The 20,374-nt window shown below is 33.4% G+C and overlaps 1 protein-coding gene across 2 annotated transcripts in view; it reads right to left on the reverse strand.

The window, feature by feature from the left end:
• Positions 1 to 20,374, reverse strand: part of PIK3C2G (phosphatidylinositol-4-phosphate 3-kinase catalytic subunit type 2 gamma) — a 388,390-nt gene that overhangs the window by 314,822 nt on the left and 53,194 nt on the right. For both annotated transcript variants that reach the window (XM_076007629.1, XM_076007630.1), the window contains 2 exons: positions 16,516 to 16,673; positions 10,802 to 10,916 (listed from right to left, as the gene is read on the reverse strand). In XM_076007629.1, coding sequence (XP_075863744.1) covers positions 10,802 to 10,916; positions 16,516 to 16,673 — 273 coding nt within the window. The remainder of the gene's footprint in view (positions 1 to 10,801; positions 10,917 to 16,515; positions 16,674 to 20,374) is intronic.

The raw sequence follows: 20,374 nt of genomic DNA on the forward strand, positions 1-20,374 counted from the left end.
AAAAAATTCTTAGAAGTAAATTTAACCAAGGATATAAAAGACCTCTATAAAGAAAACTACAGAACTCTGATGAAAGAAATTGAAGAGGACACAAACAATGGAAAGACATTCCATATTCATAGAACAGAAGAAGTAATATTATTAAAATGGCTACACTATTCAAAGCAATCTACAGATTCAGTTCAATCCCTATCAAAATACCAATGGTGTCTTTACAGAAATAGAAGAAAAAATTGTAAAATTGATATGAAACAAAAAAAGCCAAATAGCCAAAGCAATCATGGACAAAAGGAACAAATCTGGAGGCTTCACAGTACCAGATTTCAAAATATATGGCAAAAATTTATTAACCAAGATAACATGTTATTGGTGTAAAAACAAACACATACACCAATGGAACAAAATATATAACCCAGAAGTAAATTCACATATTTATAGTTAACTGACTTTTGACAAAGATGCTGAGAACATACACTGTTTACAGGTGAAAGACATTCTCTTTTCAATAAATGATGCTGAGAAAACTGGATATCCATAGGTAGAAGAATGAAACTAGACTCCTTTCTATTATCATGTAGAAAAATCAATCTGAGATAGATTAGTCTTAATCATAAGATCCAAAATTATAAAACTTCTAGAAGAAAACATAGGTGAAATGCTCCAAGGACAGTGGTCTAGACAAATATTTTATGGCTCAGACCTCAAAAGCACAGAAAATGAAACCAAAAATAAACAAATGGAACTATATTAAACTAAAAAGCTTCTGCACAGCAAAGGAAATCAACAGAATGAAGAGACAATCTGTTGATTGGGAGAAAACATTTGAAAACTATTTATCTGACAAGAGACTAATGGCCTGAATATACAGGGAATTCAAACAACTCAACATCAAAAAACCAAATAATCTCATTTAAAAATCAGCAAAGGATTTGAATAGACATTTCTCAAAAGAAGACACAAATGGCCAATGGGTATATAAAACAATGCTCAACATCACTAATTGTCAGGGAAATGCCAATCAAAACTACAATATATCATCTTAGCCCAGTTAGAATGACTATTATCAGAAAGACTAAAAATAACAAATGCTGGCAAAAATGAGGACAAAAAGAAACTCTTATACACTGTTGGTAGGAATGTAACTTAGTACAGTCATTATGTGAAACAATATGGAGCCTTCTCCAAAAACTAAAACTAGAAAAAAGGAAGGAAATCAGTATATCAAAGTGATACTTGTATCTGATGTTTATTACAGCACTATTCACATTAGCTAAGATATGGAATCAACCTAACTGTCCATCGGCACATGAAAAAAAGAGGAAAATGTGATATATACACACAATGGAATATTATTCAACCATAAAAATAATGAAATCCTGTCATTTGTAGCAACATGGGTGGGATTTATTTCACTTATATTAAGTGAAATAAGCCAGGCACAGAAAGACAAATATCATATGTTCTTATTCATATGTGGAAGCTGAAAAAAATCTCATGGAAGTAGAGAGTGGAATGATAATTGTAAGAGGCTAGGAAAGGTGTGTGTGAGGGGGTGGAAGGATGAAAGACAGGTAGGTTAATGGGTACAAACATACAGTTGGATAGAAAGAGTCAGTTCTAATCTTTGATAGCACAGTAGGGTGACAGTAGGTAACAATATATATTTCAAAATAGCTAGAAGAGAAGGTTTGAAATGTTCCCAACACAAAGAAATGATAAATGTTCACAGTGATTGATCTTTGAAATACCCAGACTTGTCCGTTACACATTCTATGCATGTTCCAATATATTACATGTGCCCCATGAATATGTACAAATATTATATATCAAAAAATTATAAACATCTGCAGCTGCAGAGAAAAGAAAATGCATAAATTAGGTGTGAGAAATAAACGGAAAAACCTGCACTCCTAGAAGATGTTGAGCTAGAGAAATAAGAGATAAATTTATGAAATAGCATTATATTTCATATATTATAAATATATTTATGAAGAAAAAAACTCATGTGAGATGGTTACAAGAGTAGGTGAGGTTATAACAATTGTTACTTCCTGGATGCAAGAGAGATGCAGGAACAGTTTGAAGACTGTATTTTTATCCTTCATATCTTTCTATCTGTGCTGCAGCTAGTGAGAATGAAAAGATGTAGTTCCTATCCTGAAGCCTGCCACTGGATATGCCCAATGGGAACAGTCTACTGGTTAAGAGCATGGGAAATAAGATTACTAAGGACTCCTCCTTCCATACTAATTAAATTGGGAACTAAAGAACAGGAACATGATGGAGGATTTCAATATTTTTTGAATGAACCAGATGATTTCTTTTCTTTTATTATTTCTCATATTGCTGAAAATTACATAATAAATTTTCATGAGCCTATGATAAAATTGATAAAGTGTCTGTTCTGATTCTTTAATTTACTCTTTGTTCATAATGTATTAGACAGAGAGGAAATAAATGAGGAGAATGAGCTAATCATGGGATGTTTTAATCAAGAGAAAAACTGTGTGGTACTAAATTAAGACAAATGTTAAATGAGTTGCAAAAGTAATATGGTTGACATATGAAAAAGGAAATTTTGATTTGCTAGGAAAGTTATCTTTCTTAATTTTGCAGTATGCTATGAGGTCTAAATATCTTAATTGCTTTGTTGATTAGATTTAATTTTTATGCAATATACTGTTCTGGAAAAGTGGATAAATATTTTTCTTTTGGAGAGCCTAAATTCTTAGGTCATTGATATTCCTGGCCTCTGATATCTTGGTACTTAAAATGTGGAATGTGGACCAAAAGCATAAATGTCTCCTAGAAGCTTGTTAGAAATTCAGTCTTCAGCTCCACCCCACCACAGTCCAACTAGATCAAAATCTTTTTTTAACAAGATACTCAAGTAACTTTTACAACACATTAAAGTTTGAGAACACTGTGGTAATACATCAGAATAGCTGTAAATATGTGTATAAATTATAATATTGACATATATAAATACATACTCATATTTATTTATATTTCCCCCATTTTCAAGTTTTTATGTACTACTTGCCTAATCCTGATTAAGTTAGGAGAATACAACCAAATAACAAAATATGACTTAGGGAGGAAACACAAAATAGAGAATCACAGATATGCCATTAGCAAAGCTGTGAAAAAAGTATCCTGACCACTGACATTTAAGTAGTGCTAACAAAGGGTCTTCTTAGCTATGATGAGGTTCAGGACCTGCTACCCCAAAACAGGGCACTTTGGCTTTTAAGAAAACAGCAGATGCAATAGGGTCACTCTCACCTTCCCCTTGCCATTCTCCCCTGAAGCAGGTCATAAAGTCTTCATTCCAGAGGAGCCCTCCCTGAGTCCCCTAAGGAAAGAAATATCTTTATCCTCAAAGACACAGAGTCTCCAAAAAGAATCTGAACAAGCATGCTTTGCTAGGTTCCTCCCAGTTTATTACCATTAGATTATACCCACTTCGTCCAATCATGCTTCCCTACCATTGTCCATTCTTCACCAAACCTCAGCATAAAAATACATAGGTTTCCCCATTTCTTCATTTCTGAAGGCTCCTGTGTCATGTAAAACTCATATTAAATAAGTTTGCATGCTTTTCTCATGTTAATCTGTTTATTTGTTGTAGGTTCCTCAGCCAAGAACCTAGTGATCTGTGATGAAAAAATCTTCCCTACAGCAATATCTTCTATTGTGATTACTTTAACAGACAGATTTACCATCTAAAGAAACCTGAGTAGCTTAAATTTTAAGGATTCACCCTATAACTAATCCAAAATAGATGAGAAACTGCAAAGCAGCGACTAAATATAGTTTATCTCTACCCTAATAAAACAGAATAGATTAAGAAGCATAGTTCTGATAACACAAGGAGAACTTAAAATGAAAAAAGAAAAAGTGTCTTTTACATCATTCTACAAAAGTAATAGTGATTTTTTAGGTGGGGGGAATACTTTCCCACTCTTAGTTTATTATATTATACTAACCACATAATATTTTAAATTTATTTAGACTGACACTTCACGGGAGCTCAAAGCAATCTATACATCACAAAAAGACCTTAGAGGCTTAATAAAATTTTACATTGGGAATTAAAGATTACTAAAATGTAATCCAACAGCACATTTTCAAATGTATTAAAATCTCATTTTTAAAAGATAAGAAATTGAGGTCAAAGGAGGTTAATTTAGTTTGCCAAAGTAAAGTAATAGAGAATAATGTTCTCCATAGTGAACAGGCATATTTTGATAATATTTATTTGCTTAAACCAGGGCTCCTCAAACTTTTTAAACAGGGGGCCAGTTCACTGTCCCTCAGACCGTTGGAGAGTGTGCACTGTGGGCCTGGGACGAGTCGCCCGCTAAGCAGGACAGGCAGCGGTGGCTAAAACACCGGGAGGGCTGGCGGCTCACATGTGGCCCGCAGGCTGTAGTTTGAGGATGCCTGGCTTAAACAGTCTCAAAATTCCGAAAAAAAGAAAATTAACTTTTGTTTTTCAGAAATTTGGAGATGACTTTTAACGTGCACCTTCAGTGATTATAACAAAATTTTATTTTAGTGATAATAACTAAACATTTTCTGATAAAGATTTCTTAAAAGTTTAAAATATGTGCCAGGCACGGTGGGTCACACCTCTAATCCTAGCATTCTGGGAGACCGAGGTGGGCAGGTCGCTCAAGGTCAGGACTTTGAAACCTGCATGAGCAAGAGTGAGACCCCGTCTCTACTGAAAATAGAAAGAAATTACTTGGCCAACTAAAAATACATAGAAAAAACTTAGCTGGGCATGGTGGCGCATGCCTGTAGCTCCAACTACTCGGATGGCTGAGGCAGAAGGATTGCTTGAGCCCAGGAGTTTGAGGTTGCTGTGAGCTAGGCTGATGTCAGGGCACTCTAGCCAGAGCAACAAAGTGAGATTCTGTCTCCAAAAAAATGTTTTAAATATGTCTGGACAGGAGTGTTCTCTAAGTTATGTTTTCTCTTTCTCGTCTTGAACCTAAATGCTATATGTTGAATTATAAACTCATGTTCGATGCAAAAATACATGCTCATATCCCTAATGAAATATCATTTCTACAATTTTTGTTTTTGGGTGAGCCTTCCTTATGTAGGAAGCCTTGCTTAGAGTGGAAAGGCTGTGGGCTTTGGAACCAGATAAACCTGTGCTATAATGACTTTGCTTCTCTAATTTTATGACCTTTAGTCATTTCTGACAGCCTCAGTTTTCCCACCCGCAAAATGAGAATAATAATGCTTTTCTTAAATGAGGATGAATGGCATTACGTGTGAAAATTCTAGGCATAGGATGGTTTTAATCAGTGAAGTGGATTTTTTAAATTGTTTTTATTGTTGTGATTATTGTCATTCTCATCTCCATTCCTTTTCCTTAAGCTTTCCTGATTTTTTCTCAGAGCTCCAGTTTTCCAAAAGCATAATTACCTTTCTGGTTATTAAAATATATATATTTTTTCATTCATATTCATTCGAACTCCTGCCAGTCTTCCTCAGTGGGAAGGGGATTTATACTTCAGAGCACTGCTAGCCTGTTCACCTGTCTTCTTCATCCTATCTCCTCTCACCTCCTCATGGTATTTGACTCATCCATTGTCTGTTCTATGCTTTTAATCTTTCCTTTTCTGTTGGCTCTTTCCATCTAGTTTATGAACATTTTCAAATCTCTCTAAACCACATTCCCCAAATCTCCAGAGCAATTTCCCTCAGTGTCTAGGATCACATCTTCCTCCTGGCTTTGGCAACCAGGTGTTATTTCGGAGACAATAGCCTACATACATGTTTCTATTTATCACTTTCCATTCTCAGCTCATTGCAATCTTGATTTTCTCTCTGCCTCTTTACTAAAGTTACTCTTACTTGTGTCACTAAATAACTTCCTAATTCTCAAATTTAACGGTGATTTACTAAACAATAGCATTGATTTTTTTAGCACTTGGCAGTATATTACTTGGTATTTGAAACTTCCTCTCTCCTTGTTGTCAAAGACACGTTTTCTAATGTGTACTTTTTCTCAATTTCCTTTTTCTGCTCCTTTTTCTCTTTGTTCATTACATATTGATGTTCTCAGGATTTTCTTCTTTTGTCATTTTCTCTACGTGATCTCACCCATTTTGAAAGCTTCCATTCATTCCCTTCGAAAACCAATGATTCCCATAATAGCGTCCATCTTAAGTATTCTCATCACAAATAATAAGAATGTGAGGCAATGCATATGCTAATTAGGTCAATTTATCCATCCTAAAACACATACATATTTCAAAACATGTCATATATAACAAATATATATGTATAATTTTTATTTGTCTATTTAAAATAAATTAATTTTAAAAAGCCATCATTCCTTAGCCCATAAAGTTTTCCTAAAATCCGATCTACTTTCTCAATATCAGTTGTCCTTCATCACTCAAATACTCAACATGTCTCAAACTTAATTGATTCCTATGCACCCCCAGCCTCTATTTCTCTCAGATACTTATTGTTGTTATTGAAGTCACCATTGAACCTGGTGTTCAAATTTCTGCTTCTCCTCCCATGTCATCCCACATTTTCAGTCACCAAGTTCCATTATATCCACCACTGTAATTCCCAGTGGATTTACAAGGTGTATCTGGAAAGTATCCAGCCATGTAATAGGAAAAATAGAGACATTTACTGAAGAAGATACAAGATACAGGAAATATTGTACATAGGACAATGATACCTCAGTCCCTTTAGAAGTAGGCACCTTGGGACCTCACGCAGTTCTCCCAGCATCTCTTAACCTAACCCGACAAGTTCAGCATTCTCAGGTGTTCTGCTTCTTTCAGGCCTTCCAGAACGTGGGTCACTTTCACCAGATTCTTGGCCATCTTTGAAGCGTTTGTGTCACACTTTTATTTGCACTGCACTCATTGCATAGTCCCTGAAAGCCTTCTGATTCATCTGAATAGTTTCTACAGAGGAATGTCCAAGCTTAATGCAAAATTTGATGCAGATTTGTTGCTCTGCTGACTCAGTCATTTTGAATGCGACGGCCACACAGTGCACACGCTCACTCTAGCTCCCCACTGACGAGTACAGTGAAGTTGTCATTGTTCACGCATGCGCATCCCAGTTCACTGTCATTGCCTAGCTAGGTTATATCAATGTCGCCCAGACCATTCTTGTTATATTAACGATGCCTGGATACTTTCTGGACAGACCTTGTAGTACCTCTTGTTTAGTCCTACAGCTGCTACTTTGCCCCAGGCCCTGGCTATCTTTCATAGGTTCAGGAATAGCCTTCTAATTCTACTTTCCAACTCTTTTAAAGCATACATTGTTATTCACACTGTCATTTAAATGTTTCTTTCCCAATAAAGATAATTTATTTTCTTAATATCTTGATAACAAAAAGTCAGGCTTACTGTAAAAATTTTGTAAATTAAAAAATGAAAATAAATATCCATATTGTAGTTCTTTCTCGAAATAGGTATAAATACTCTAATATTGTAGTACATAGGATTTCATTTTTTTTCAAATACAAAATATATTTTTTAAAGAAAATTAATATTTTAAAATGTGGTTTGAAAACATTTCTTTTTTACCTTTACAAACTATGATACATGTTTTTATATCAAGGCATAGGGTGCTTATATTTTAAAAATATTTTATAAATTCTATACCATATTTTCATCAAATTATGTTTCATGATATATGTTAACCATTATTTTGGAGTATTACTGGATATTTAGCTTTTTCTTCAGTTTTCCTCATTATCATTAGATATCATGCTATAGCAAATACCTTTATATCTAAATCTTTTTGTGTAACTATAATTGTTTCCTTAGAAATATCTGTAGAAGCAGAATTGCTGAAACAGAGAATACAGATATTATAAAGACTTTTGATACATTTTTGACAAAATTCCCTTCAGCAAATGCTGTATCAATTTATATTCCCAACAGCTATTTGGGTAGTATTTATTTTTCCACTGAATTTCATTGTAAGCATTTTAACAATTTGATAGGCAAAAGTGGCTTCTCATTGTTTTAACTGCATTTTTGTTACTAGTTAGGTTAAAATCTTTAAATGTTTCTTGTCATTTGAGTTCCTATTCACATTCTTAACCTGTTTCATTTTTAGTTGATAATTATTTTTTAAAAAATTATAAGTGCATTTTATATATTCTAAGGCTATTAAGATTTTATACTGATTTCGTTCCTCAGTATTTATCCTTTAAATACAAGTTGATCATTAACTTTTCTTTCTACCATTTTCTCATTCTTGCTCTAATCTTTATCTCCCCTCTAATCTCAAGGCAATTAGTATATAATAGTAATATTATCCTCATAATAGGGCTTTTATAATAACCTATTACATGGCAAGAAAGAGGGCAGGAATTATATATAAATCATCCTTATATTCTCAGTGATTGACCAAATGTTTTGCACATGTATAGAGCTTAATAGGTTTGGAATTGGACTGCTATGGAGTATAAACTCCTACCTTTGCATACACCTACAAAACTGCATACAATTTTTATCATATACTCCAGCATGAAAAACTATTTGCTATTTCCTGTATCCTGATCAAGTGTTTTTACAGTACTGTTATTGTAGTTAAGAGCCAGGGCTATGCAAGCAGACAAACCCATTTGAATTCAGGATCTATTCTACTTTCCTAGTTGTATGACCTTGAACAAAGTCTCAGATTTCCCATCTATAAAACAGAGGTCATTATAATATCAATCTCATAGATATATTATGAGACTTAAATGTGTACCCAATATGAGGTAAGCAAACAATCAGCATTTAATAAATGACAATTACTTTTGTTATTATCATTGCTACTTTAGCCAATTGAATACTCCAGATGAAGTGTAGTACTATAAGGTTTTGAGTCTGAATTATTACTTCTTGCATTATTAACTTATTACATGCTACCTGTGTTCCCTCCATAGAAGAATTATATGAACAGATTTCCAAGCTTTAAAGATATATTTTTCAGACAAATTATATTGGAGTACACTAAAAAATAAAATTTAAATGACTAATGTATATTACTTTAGATATTAGAAAGAACAGTTATGAATATTCTGCTCATTAAAATAAATTACGTTAATACAGATAGGCTTTACTCTTAAATAGTAAGCAAATCCCTGTTATATACAAATGCTTCAATTTCCATTAGGGAATAAATGACTATATTTAACCTACATTAATACTTGGCAACTTTCCCATCTTAATAAAACTCAGTTAAATAAATTTTAATCTTATTAAGTGGCTATGAAAATATTAAAATGTACAATATTTGTATCAGTCAATTATTGAGTTATTTATGAATGATTTATCTATTTGAAACAGTGATTAAATCAAGGTCCATTGTAAATTTTCTCCTCATTATGCTTTTCCAAGTTTTTATCTCTTTAACATAATTGCTGTCTGGATGATATTTCTTACTGTCAAAACTGAATGCAAATATTTAAAAATGTTTCTTGCTCTTTGGATCTTATGTTTTGGCATCAAGCAAAGTACAGATGTACATTTGGAAAATTGCACATTCAAAAGGTAAGTTTTAATGAGTAGTCAATATAAGATTAAATTTACTAAGATATTTTCTTGTGTTCATTGAATATACTGTCAAAACTGTATGTTAGAAGAAAGTAACAGCCTTGTCATTAAGTATGTTAATACGTTCAAATAGAAAAAGAAAAGCGGGGATATCTGCAAGCTTAGTGCAAAAAAATTTCTGTGATTTAAAAGAAATATTTATTATTTTATTATAAGTGGTAACACAAAAAGGAAAATACTCTTAAAAATCATTCACAGTTAACATTGCATAATGAACAATTGAATTTTCTGATAAGAATATCATCAAATTCACCAAATTACCCACAAGATGTTTTCAAGCACTTTATGATGAATAATAATGACAGTGACAATGGGAATATCAAAAGAAGTACATTTTACTTCTACAAGATTACTGTCAGTTTTTAGACACTTGTGGAAATGAAAGGAGAAATGCAAAGGGTAATCCATTTTATTGAACATTTTAGTCTTTAGTATTTTATTGTTTGGAACAACTATGCATTATCAGTAAAGAAATATTTCTTTTCCTAAAGCTGTGTTATGTTTTCAAGGATGGTCTCTAAGGATTTTAAAGCAAATGGCTATTGTGGTAAAGTGAAAGATGAATTTTCTATCAAATAAATACTTAAAGTTGATATACATGAGAAAGGACTATTCTGATTGTTTTAATGAGCTGCCTCAATAAAGAAATGAATATGTTTTTAAACTTATTCTTCTATAATAAAAATGTTATAATGCTTGTACTTAAACCCTGTATAATTTTTAAAAATTAATATTTTATCAACATGTTAATATTTCAAATCAAAAAATTACTTATTATGAAATAATTTTTTTTCTTAACTGGGATCAGTACTAATAAGCTTTATTACAGGCAGGGTAACCAATCTGTTCCAGTTTGCCTGGGACTTTACTGGTTTCAAACTGAAATTCCCAAGTCCTGAGAATCATCTAATTCCTGGGCAAACTGAGATGGTTGGTCACCCATCTAGTCATAAGCCACTTAAATATCTCTTGCCATAATTACTGATAAAATAAAACCAAGAATAAGCCTATTAATATGATTCATAACATTTCAAATTCACAGTAAAGGAGGTAAAAGTGATTTAATTATTCTGATTAAAGTAAAATGTTTGTGTAAAATCTGTTTAACAGAAAACAAAAAACAAAAAAAGGTACTGCTTAACACTTACACATTATAAAAAAAAGATCAAAATTTACCTTAATAAGATACTTACTTTTGCAAGAATTCTTCAGAGCCACATATACTTAGAATATGATCTTTGGGGAATAGCTGGACATTTGTACAAAAATGTAGAATTTCTGCAATTAGGTCTTTGACAAGACAATTAGCTAAAAATAAAGGTAAATGATAAAAGACAATAAGAATTTATCATTTAATGACTGGGAAAAAGTTTCTGAGCACAGCGACAAGCACATTATGAAGTATTGTAACTCTCTAGCTGTATGAAGAGAAATCACATGAGTGGATTAATAAAATATGGTATATGTATACTATGGAGTTCTACTCAACCACAAAAAGCAATGGTGATCTAGTACCTCTTGTATTACCCTGCATGGGGCTGGAGCCCATTCTATTAAGTGAAGTATCACAAGAATGGAAAAACAAACACCACATGTACTCCACATCAAATTGGTATTAATAGGTCAACACTTACGGGCACAGATAGTAGTAACATTAATCAGGTGTTCAGCAGGTGGGAGGGGAAATGAGTGGATGCGTATATTCGCACCTAATGGGTGTGGTGTGCACCACACGTTTGAAGCTCTGACTAGGGTGGGGCAAAGGCAATTTATGTAACCTAAACATTTGTACCCCCATAATATGCTGAAATGAAAAAATAATGTGTTGCATATTCAAAAAAAAGAGAAATTAAAACAAAATTCATTTCATGTATTAGTCTGGTTAGATTTAGAGATTTTTAAAATGTTCTTTGCAATTCCTTTAATCAGTTCTATTTTCTTATAATATAGCAAAACTAGGTATTGTTTTCCTCATGTTAAACCCTCAGTACCTTGTAGCTCTGCATAAAAGCGAATCTACTGTGGCTACCCTTAGGGATCAGGGAAATACCCTTAAAGCTTTAGGAAAACCATAGCTGGGCAAAAGTTCCAGGGGTGTTTTCTTCTTTCCATTTTCAACTTAAATAAGATACATTGTTCAATCTAAGAGTACCATCATGATAAAAGGATTTTGAATAACTGAAATATATTCAGAGCATTTATATTAGTTAAAATTAAAATTTATGACATGATCTTAAGACAATTTTATAACAATTGACAAGAGCTTATCAATATTCTACCACTAAAAGCTGAAAATCACATAGCATTCACCACTTTTAGCTAATGTAAGTGGGCAAATTATTTCACATCTTTGACCTATTTTAATCATCTGTTAAATAGGGTTTGTAGTAGCATGGTTTATTTCTTTCAGGAGTCTGGTGTGATGCTAACATAAGAAAAGTATAGGCAAATGTAGTCAGCAGTGTTTTGCAATTGATATTTGCTCTAGGATTAATATTAACAATAGTTATGATTTTATTGAGCACTTTATTAAGTGTTTTACATGCAATATCTTGCTTATAGTACCTATGATAAAGGTATTATACTCCAAATTTTGAACATGCATTGACTAATTTTCAAAGAAGCTATGTAATTTGGTTGAGATTGAGTAGTATGCCAAAAGTCTCAACAAGATCTGTTAGACTCCAAAGCCTGTGCCCTTAAAGACTTTTAAGTCTCCACAGTTGCTTATTCCTCCTTTCCCGAGGAGTAATCACTCAAGATTCTGTCTTGAACCATTATATCATAGAAACCTTAATGAATACATGCTTCTTGTCTCCATCTTTTTCTCTGGGATTCAAAATGTAAACATTGTACAGTGAAGTCATTTGTCTTTACATTTCATAATTTCCCATTCTAAGATCTTACATGTACATGCCATTTAACAATGGCTAGAACCATGATGACTTGTTACAATGATATTTGTCCATGAAGTATTTTCCTACTTATAAATTATAAACATCGCAAGATTCTCTGTGTGTGTGTGTGTGTGTGTGTGTGTGTGTGTGTGTACGCGTGTATCTCCATGCTTGAATATGGTCTATATAATCTTGGTCAATGAAAGCGCTGAAGCAAATATGACCTGTAGCCAGCAAGAATTGGCATTCTGCAAATGGTCAATTTTGCATTCCTCTGAGTTGAATTTTGTCTGCAAAATTTTTGTTTAGAGGGAAAATACTTTGACCTAAACTGCCTAACAAAAAGTAGTTCAAGTGACATTGCTGGCACAATAACAAAGAAAGAGGATAACATTGGATCTAAAAATGTGAGTTTTATGATAGATCAAGATGTCATTAAAGACATGCTTGGAAAAGTAAATGGTAAACATAATTAAGAAATTAGGGATTATGGAAATGCTTTGCCATGGCAGAGAGTATCTTAAGCCAACTTGGAAATATTGACAAAAATCATATGAATTGAAGCTATTAGAAAATATGGCTGCAGGCAAAATCATGACTATAAGTGCTTTGATGTAGAGGGGAGAGAATTGCCAGTATATGTTGTTAGAAAAATATTTCTAAAGACAATTCACTTAATTGATTAATTTGACATTTTCATCTCTAGGACTGCATCCCCTATGCTATATGGGATATTCATGAACTATTATTACTTTGTTAAAATTATCTTTCTTCTTTACATGGAAGACTCCATAACCCAATTTCTAGCTATAATTCTCTTCTCCTGTGCTTTGGTTTAATGTCTCCTACTACCTGCCTCATATTAATCTTCGGATGTCTCATTACTACTTCAAATTTAGCATTTCTAAGCCTGAAAGCATTATCTTTCCCCTTGAAGCCAGCCATGAAGAGTCTGTAAGTTAAACTTCATATTGTAAGCCAAGTACTGTGGCTTCCTTTAAATAGATTGTATACCAGTACTTTTATTTTGACCACTGATATAATCCTTTTCCCAATTTCTTGTGGTTTCCCACACCATGCAACACTTCTTACTCTGTTAGCCAATTTGCCTACCTTATTTATTAGAAATTCTTTAATTATCCTACTCTATATCTCAAATCTAGTTTTTCATCCATCCTCCCCTATGCTTTTACACCTCTTTTGAGATACAAGGGTCCCTGCTTTTTACTAAATCTTGCTCTTAAATTCTAATCTTCTTAAACTGGCTTTCAGTTCCATCAGCTAACCACCCTCTCTTTTGTATATTTAACACCCTCACTTTGAAGATGCTTCCCCCTTTTCCTAAAGATGTTCTGTTTCCATTCAACCTTCCGGTAAAATATCCCCTCATCCATTCTATTTCCTTAGATACTATCTTTTCTTTTAGGTTCTTTTTACCAACAAACTTCTTTAAAGAGTAGACAATTTCTACAGTTCTTATTAACAATTGCCCTTTAATCCTTGCAAACAGTCTTCCACTTCCAGTCCTTTGCACCATGTCACAAATGGCTTCCTAACAGATAGTTCCAACCCATGGGTCATCTACGTCTACATTGTAAAAACACTGACTCTAGGGCAACTTTGGCATTGAAAATAGGGACTTGAGGATCATCTTCACTGAAATGATAGTTGGAGATTACAGAACCGAGAATTTTTTGTTAAAAATCTTAGCTGAATGTTCTTTATCTGACTAAAGCAGAGACCCAAGAAAATACAGCTGTCATGAACGCCCCTCTGAGGGATTTTCTTGCAAATTCCAGGAAGAAGACAGGCTGTCCATTGTCATTAATATTACACAAAAGAAAAAACAGGATCCTCCATACTTTCCTATTGAAGCCCTTAAAACCCCTACTATTTTGGTAAGTTGGTATATAACCTCTGGGTATTCAGGGAGTTACTATCACTGAGTAAACTCCATGTACATAAACCTTGTGGGGTTTTTCCTGTTAATCTGTTTGCAAGTTAATTCACTGCAATACTTCCCCCTCTCCCAACCCTTTCACAACCATTCAAACCTAAGTGGGTAGAGGAAAAGATTTCCTCCAAATAGGGGCTAATGTTACTCTGTATGTTGTCATGAATGTGACTTTTCTCCTCTTCTGCTTCTTCCTCTCCTCCTGCACACCTTCCTCTTCCTCCTTAGACTTGTAACACCTTGGAGGGCATGGGCACCCTCTTTCTCACTTTGCATCTCTCACACTGAAAACAATGACCTAACCAATTTACTGAAACCTCTCATGAAAGTAAAAAATGGCCTCTGGTTTGCCAAAGGGACGTCCCGTCCAGAGAGAGTGATGTTGGACATTAAATGTTGTAACTTGGAAGACTGAAGTAGATGCTGTAGTCACAATTATTTCCTTTTCTCCAGAGGCTGAAGCCAACACGACCCAGACCTGTGGCCATCCTCACTGGATCAATGTGTAGCACTATAGATCTTGACTGGGCAATCAGAATTTGCTTTTAGAAATTAGGAATTGGATCGAATAGAGTGATTGAACTTCCTTTAGGTGTTTGGACAAATAGTCCATATGTTTGAGAGCTTGGCTTTCCACTTTTCTTTGGAGAAGAAAAAGGAAATAAGTTAGCAGAGAGCAAGAGAGAAGCAGAAGCAATTATAAAGAGAGCTGAAGTGAGAGGCATACAGGAATTTTGGGCTGTGTGGTCATTTGTGTCTTTAGCACATTCCTAATTCTTTGCTGCATTCCTACTCTTGAATCATATAAGAAATCCCTACATTACTTTATTTTTTCTTCTGCTTAAGATTGCAAGAGGTGGTTTCCATTAGTAACAAACCAGATGGTCTTAACTAATATAAAAATATAACGTATTTGTAGTCACCTGCACTAACTAGGAATCTTGAATAGAGTAGGAAAGAATAAAGCAAATAATAATAACAATGATCAATAAATAAAAGAAAAATATTCTTTGGATCATTATATGACAGAAAGCATTTTTCTATTGATATGCAGACGCTCATTTAGTATCAATGAAATGTTCTGTAAAGAACTAATATTGTTTTGCAAAATAGCGAACTGTAACAATGAAACAAGATATAAAATTACCTTAAAGATATTCTAAAATTTTAGAGAAGACTTATCAGGTGAGTTTGATAAAATGCAAATTACTGGGATCCATCACCAGAGACTCTGAATCGATAGGTCTGCTAATTCTTCTTTTTTTGAGACAGAGTCTCACTACTGTGTTGCCTGGGCTAGAGTGCCATGGCATTAGCCTCACTCACAGCAACCTCAAACTCCTGGGCTCAAGCACTCCTTCTGCCTCAGCCTCCTGGGTAGCTGGGACGACAGGCATGTGACACCATGCCCGGCTAATTTTGTATATGTATATTTTTAGTTGTCCAGATAATTTCTTTCTATTTTTAGTAGAGACGAGGTTTTGCTCTTCCTCAGGCTGGTCTTGAACTCCTGACCTTGAGCGATCCTCCTGCCTCAGCCTCCCAGAGTGCTAGGATTATAGGCGTGAGCCACCTCGCCTGGCCTGGTCTACTGATTCTGATGGGATTTGCTACACATGGGTACCAGACTTCTTGCTGTGGAAATATTCTATGTATAGATGCTTATTCTACCTCACAAGTTATTTATATTTGAATGAAATAGTTGTTCCTAATGGACAGGAAAAGCCATTTTCACTTGTATACCATCTTTATCTAGAATCTTTTTGAAATTTTTTTTAATATGTTGAAAGCCCACTATACTTGCTCTTAAGTATTTTATAGCAGGAAACTAAGTATTCTGGGGTGAGCTATGTGAAGAGAGTTCTTGAAGAAAATAGTTCCCCTTTTCTCTATCAAATGTTAAGAAAAGGCTCTCAGCTATTTTCCTTTTGTTTCACTTCAAGGCAAAACAGTAGCTAATAATTCTTCTTTTAAAGATTTCAATCTGTGAACTCAAGGCTATGTAACCAACATCAGCTCTATGTAGATTTCTATACCTGTTTGCAAGGTTGCTTACCATATGGCATCAAACGAAGCGGCTCTGTTGAGGTGTCAGTGAAAATATTTATATTGAACTTGGTATTAGAAAAGAGCCGATATGGAAATGCTGTAACAATGCTCCAGATTTTCCCAGAATTGGCATTAATGTCAGCGGCATGATATATTTCTCTTATTCTGAAAAATACATGTGAAGAAAAACACTTAGGACAAGATCTGCAAGATGTGGTTTAAAACATATTGCCCACAGGATAATGATTTAAAAAAAAATTCTTGGTGTAGTGTTTTTCTGTAAAAGATTTAAAACATGAAAACAATCAGTAATTGATTTACGGTGCAGTGCATTTAGCTAGGCCAGATTGGTAGTGATTACAATTATACCAAAACAAGTGTAAAGGACTGTTCTTTAGGCTTTCCTAGGGGCACCTCATAATTAAGAATATGTTGTCATAACATAAAACATGAGAATGTACTCAGGACGCCAGCATTTGCTGTATTTACATTGCTTTCAATACTTGAATTCCTCCTTTTAGATTTCTCTCATGCCTAATTTTCTCAAGCTACAGGTCATTCAATTTGATTTAGAAATTTTGGTTAATAAGTTTCCTTTTTCATGTCAAATTTATAAACACTATTCTTGTCTCTCCACTTTCTTTAAATTTTTGGATTTTACACAAATATTTGGACTTTACACAATTGAGCCTAGAAGTTATTCTTATGTTCTGAGCAATTGTTTGTGCAAAAATGAGTCAAGGAATTGCAAAACAATTTATCCGTAGAGCCAGAGCCTTGAGTTTGAATCCTGAAACTTTCATTTAGTAATATTATGACCAGAGGCAATTACTTGACTAGTTTCTTTGCACACAAGAGGGTATTACTATCTACTTCAAAGGTTTATTGTGAAAAATAAAATTAAAAAGGCATGTGAAAGGTTTGCAGAGTGTAAAGAAATATACACATGTAAAGTATCATAATTATTGTTATGTATTACCATAGCTTGATCCTTGTAGATCCATGTTCTATACCCACATGTAGACTATAGCATAAAGATATTTACAAGTAGACATTTAAAATGTTTTTGGTGGTGAATATTGAATCTTGTTTTTCATGCTAATTATGCTGACATTTAAACTTCATTATGCTCTTCCCAAATGGAAAATTATACATTCTACATTGATACTTTGCATGCTTAGCATTTATTGTATTCTAGCGATTTGTGCAGTGCTAAATTAGTGTCAGGATCTTGAAATAGCTCAATCTCTATATATTCTTAGATTCCATGAAAACACCCAATCCAGGAGGGGCCTTACCAATGGATAGTACATATTACCTAGTGGGCCTGGCATGCATCAGTACCACTTTTGTTTTGGGTCCCATCGCCATAGCTTCTGATTCAGCTGATCTGTGGAGGGTCCCTCAAACCTGTCCTACCAACAATTTCTCAAGTAAGCTGTTGCTGCCACTGCTCTGGAACTGAAATTTGGGAACCACTGCTCAGGATAAAGATAGGGGCCACTCTCCCTTGTCATCCCCTACTATAAAGGTGTAGACTCCACTTCCAGATCAAGGAGATTTATGATATAGCATTTACCATATAATAAGATGCTTCTCAATGCATACACAATTTCAGCTTCTACCATTTGGGGAAATTAAATTTAAAATGAAAATTCATGATTAATTCTCTCCTAAGCCTTTGCTGGGCATCTATTGTAGGCCAGGAACTTCTTTCATATGCTATGGCATTTTATCATATTTTTTTACAAGAATGTGGCATATTTCTTGAAAAAATGTGGCTTTAAAGTATGTCGCAAAGAGAAACCAAATAAAACAAATAAGAATTCCTCTTTAAATAGAATATAAAAGGAATGATAGTAACATTTTAGGTATGTGTATTTGAATATTGGAAAAATATAGATGCAATTAGATATGTAAGTTCATTCTATTATAGCTTTCCAGAAGTTTTAGAGAACCTCTTATGAAATTTGGCATTCAACTTCAATTTGATCTTCTCCTTTTGAATTGAGTCCACAGCACATAATAGGTCTTCAAAAATATTTATTGTTGTGTAAATAGTATGTGTGCAAAAATAATCATTCATTTTATATGTAATCACTTTATGAATGAATAATTTGTCAATAAAAAGTTACTGAAAACAAGGAAAGCGTGTGAATATAACAAATAGCTCCCTTGCACTACTTTAAAGTTACTATTTGGTTATGTGTTTTAGTTCTTATTATTTTGAAAGAAACTATTGAAATAAATTACTTTTAAAAGTTTTGAAAATGCACTAGAAGCTACTGACAAACCATCATATAAAATATTTTCATGTCACTATGGCATCTGCAATAAGATTTCACCTAAGAATATGAAAATATGTTTTTAAAAAGGGCCACCAGAGGAGCTAATACTAAGTGTCCTGTCAGTAGAGTTATACTGAGGAGTGATATAGTATTAAAAGAGCTATTTCTCACTTTTAGAAATAAAAATTACTACATTTTAGTCTTAAAGTGGCAAGTTTCTAGCTATGCTTGTCATTTCGTTACAACGAGTAGCTTATTCCTGAAAGAATCAATATTAATAACTTTAAAGATCCTAATTTAGGAATCCAAAGTACAATTTAAATTTCTTTTCTGTAAACTAAAGCAAGAAATTAACTAAAGATTGAACATTTTCATGGATTTGATATAATTTGTTTTATATCTCTTTGTGTGTGCCTTTCAATCCATCCAATATGGTTATACATTTTTTAAGCCAGGGACCTTGCTTTTTTTTTTTACTTATTTGTTTTAAATTTGAATCTCTCATGAATGGCCTAGTTATTAGGACCTAAAATGGCCTTTAAATTGCTAATTAAATAAATGATTCAAATCTTTACTCCTAAATTGCCATTTAGTAGAAAGTTAGTCTATAAAAATAAATATTGAATATCGCTCAAACAACATCTATAAATGGGTTGAACTCAAGAGAAGTAAAATGTAAGTGCATTAATTTTTCAAAATTTTCAGGAACCTTAGTAACAAAAGAGATGGCATTAAATAAATTTTAATTGCAAATAAGAAATTGATCTTTTAAAAAGGCATCTACTTTTCTATCATACATTCAATTTTACATTAGCAAAAAGATCAGTGATTTTTTTAAATAATATCTCCTGCTGAGAAAATTTGTTTTTCAGCAGATTAACATACATACATTTATTTAATATTCTGTCAACCCATTCAAGATAACATTGAACTATTACGAGGAAGGCACTCTTATATCCCAGGTAAGAGGGATAAACTATGTTATTTGGGGCTAAAGCCAGAGGAGTTAGTCACGTATGTCTTTTGGAAAAATTAGTTCATTGTAAATCAAACAACCAACAAACTACAAAGGCAGGTCTGAATTGATGAAATATTCAATCTTAAACAATTTAAACATTTTAAAATTTAAATCATTTTTAAAGAGAAAAATAGCTATGTGACCATAAACAACAAAAATATTAACAGAAGTTGATTAATTAACTAATTTGTAAAAAATTTCTCTTTTTAAAAAATTTTTTTCTATATATTTTTAGTTGGCCAATTAATTTCTATTTTTTTTTTTTTTTTTTTTAAGACAGAGTCTCACTTTGTTGCCCAGGCTAGAGTGAGTGCCATAGCGTCAGCCTAGCTCACAGCAACCTCAAACTCCTGGGCTCAAGCGATCCTACCGTCTCAGCCTCCGGAGTAGCTGGGACTACAGGCATGCGCCACCATGCCCCGCTAAGTTTATATATATATATATATATATATATATGTGTGTGTGTGTGTGTGTGTGTATATATATATATATATATATATATTAGTTGGCCAATTAATTTCTTTCTATTTATAGTAGAGACGGGGTCTCGCTCTTGCTCA

Source organism: Microcebus murinus, chromosome 10, assembly GCF_040939455.1.
Source record: "Microcebus murinus isolate Inina chromosome 10, M.murinus_Inina_mat1.0, whole genome shotgun sequence".
Taxonomy (NCBI): Eukaryota; Metazoa; Chordata; class Mammalia; order Primates; family Cheirogaleidae; genus Microcebus; species Microcebus murinus.